General features: G+C 51.8%; 1 protein-coding gene across 1 annotated transcript in view; it reads right to left on the bottom strand.

The window, feature by feature from the left end:
• The window catches only part of EMH_0006300 (uncharacterized protein), a gene marked incomplete at both ends in the record, with an annotated part of 2078 nt that extends 721 nt beyond the window's left edge, over positions 1-1357 (bottom strand). The window contains 3 exons of the mRNA XM_013497537.1: positions 3-23; positions 470-715; positions 1241-1357. Of these exons, the coding sequence (XP_013352991.1) occupies positions 3-23; positions 470-715; positions 1241-1357 (384 nt within the window). The remainder of the gene's footprint in view (positions 1-2; positions 24-469; positions 716-1240) is intronic.

Genomic DNA, 1357 nt, shown 5'->3' with positions numbered 1-1357 from the left:
AGGTGCTGCTGCAGATAGAGAACCTGCGGCAGCTGCACTGACACCGATTGGGGTGTATGTACACCTGGCGGAGACAGACAGCATCAAGACACAGCTGCATGCGCATGCAAACTGCAGCACCACAGCAGGAGACGCTGGTTGCTGCCCCCATACACAAATATATAAAAGACAGCAACAGCAGCAGCAGCAGCAGCAGCAGCAACAGCAGCAGCTTGCTTGCTGTAACTGTGGCTTGCAGCTCTTGCTGCTGCAGCAGCACAGCAGCAACTAGTACTGCTGCTGCTGCTGCTGCTGCTGCAACATGGCTGCTGCTGCAGCAGCAAGGCTGTTCCATTTCAAACCAACTGCAGCAGCAGCAGCAGCAGCAGCAGCAGCAGCAGCAGCAGCAACAGCAATAGGAAAAATAAAACTGTTTGCAGCAACAGTTTATATAAGTTGTCTCTTAAAAGCCAGTCCTTGTGGGGAGTACGGGGTGTATCCCTGTCTCCTTTTTCTGTCTCCTGTCTCCTTTTTCTGTCTCCTGTCTCCTCTCTGCTGTCTCCTGTCTCCTTTTTCTGTCTCCTGTCTCCTCTCTGTACTGTCTCCTGCCTCCTCTCTGCTGTCTCCTGTCTCTCCTGTCTCCTCTCAGCTGTCTCCTGTCTCCTTTCTGCTGTCTCCTGTCTCCTCTCTGTACTGTCTCCTTTGTCTCCTTTGTGCTGTCTCCTGTCTCCTCTGTCTGTGGCAGTAAGAGCAGCAACAGCTGCCGCCCCCTCCTCGACCTCTGTGGGTCTTCTTTAGGGCCGCAGCAAATGAGGGGGGCACTGACAAGGCTTGCTGCTGTCTTTGTTGCTACAGAGACAGACAGAAAGAGACAGAGAAAAGGAGACAAAGAAAAGGAGACAGAGAGAAGGAGACAGAGAGAAGGAGACAGAGAGGAGACAGAGAGAAGGAGACAGAGAGGAGACAGACAGAAGGAGACAGATAGAAGGAGACAGACGGGAGACAGATAGGAGGAGACAGACGGGAGACAGACAGATAGATATAAAGAGACAGAGACAGATAGAGACAGAGAGAGAGAGATAAAGAGACAGAGACAGAGAGGTAAAGAGACAGAGAGACAGAGAGAGATATATAAAGAGACAGAGACAGACAGAGACAGAGACAGAGACAGAGAGAGACAGAGAGAGACAGAGAGAGAGAAGAGAGAGAGCACCGCGGCATTCATATATATAGCCTCTGCATACACTGTGCCATATGTTACCCAGTGAATACACTTTGCTGCTGCTGCATCCCCGTTGCTGCAGTTGCTGCTGCTGCTGCTGCTGCTGCTGCTGCTGCTGCTGCTGCTGCTGCTGCTGCTGTGCATATCGATAGCCAT

The sequence above is a fragment of the Eimeria mitis genome, genomic scaffold, assembly GCF_000499745.2.
Source record: "Eimeria mitis Houghton genomic scaffold, Emh_scaff274, whole genome shotgun sequence".
Taxonomy (NCBI): domain Eukaryota; phylum Apicomplexa; class Conoidasida; order Eucoccidiorida; family Eimeriidae; genus Eimeria; species Eimeria mitis.
Note: the sequence above shows the minus strand (reverse complement) of the source record. Positions and strands in the feature narration are given on the sequence as shown.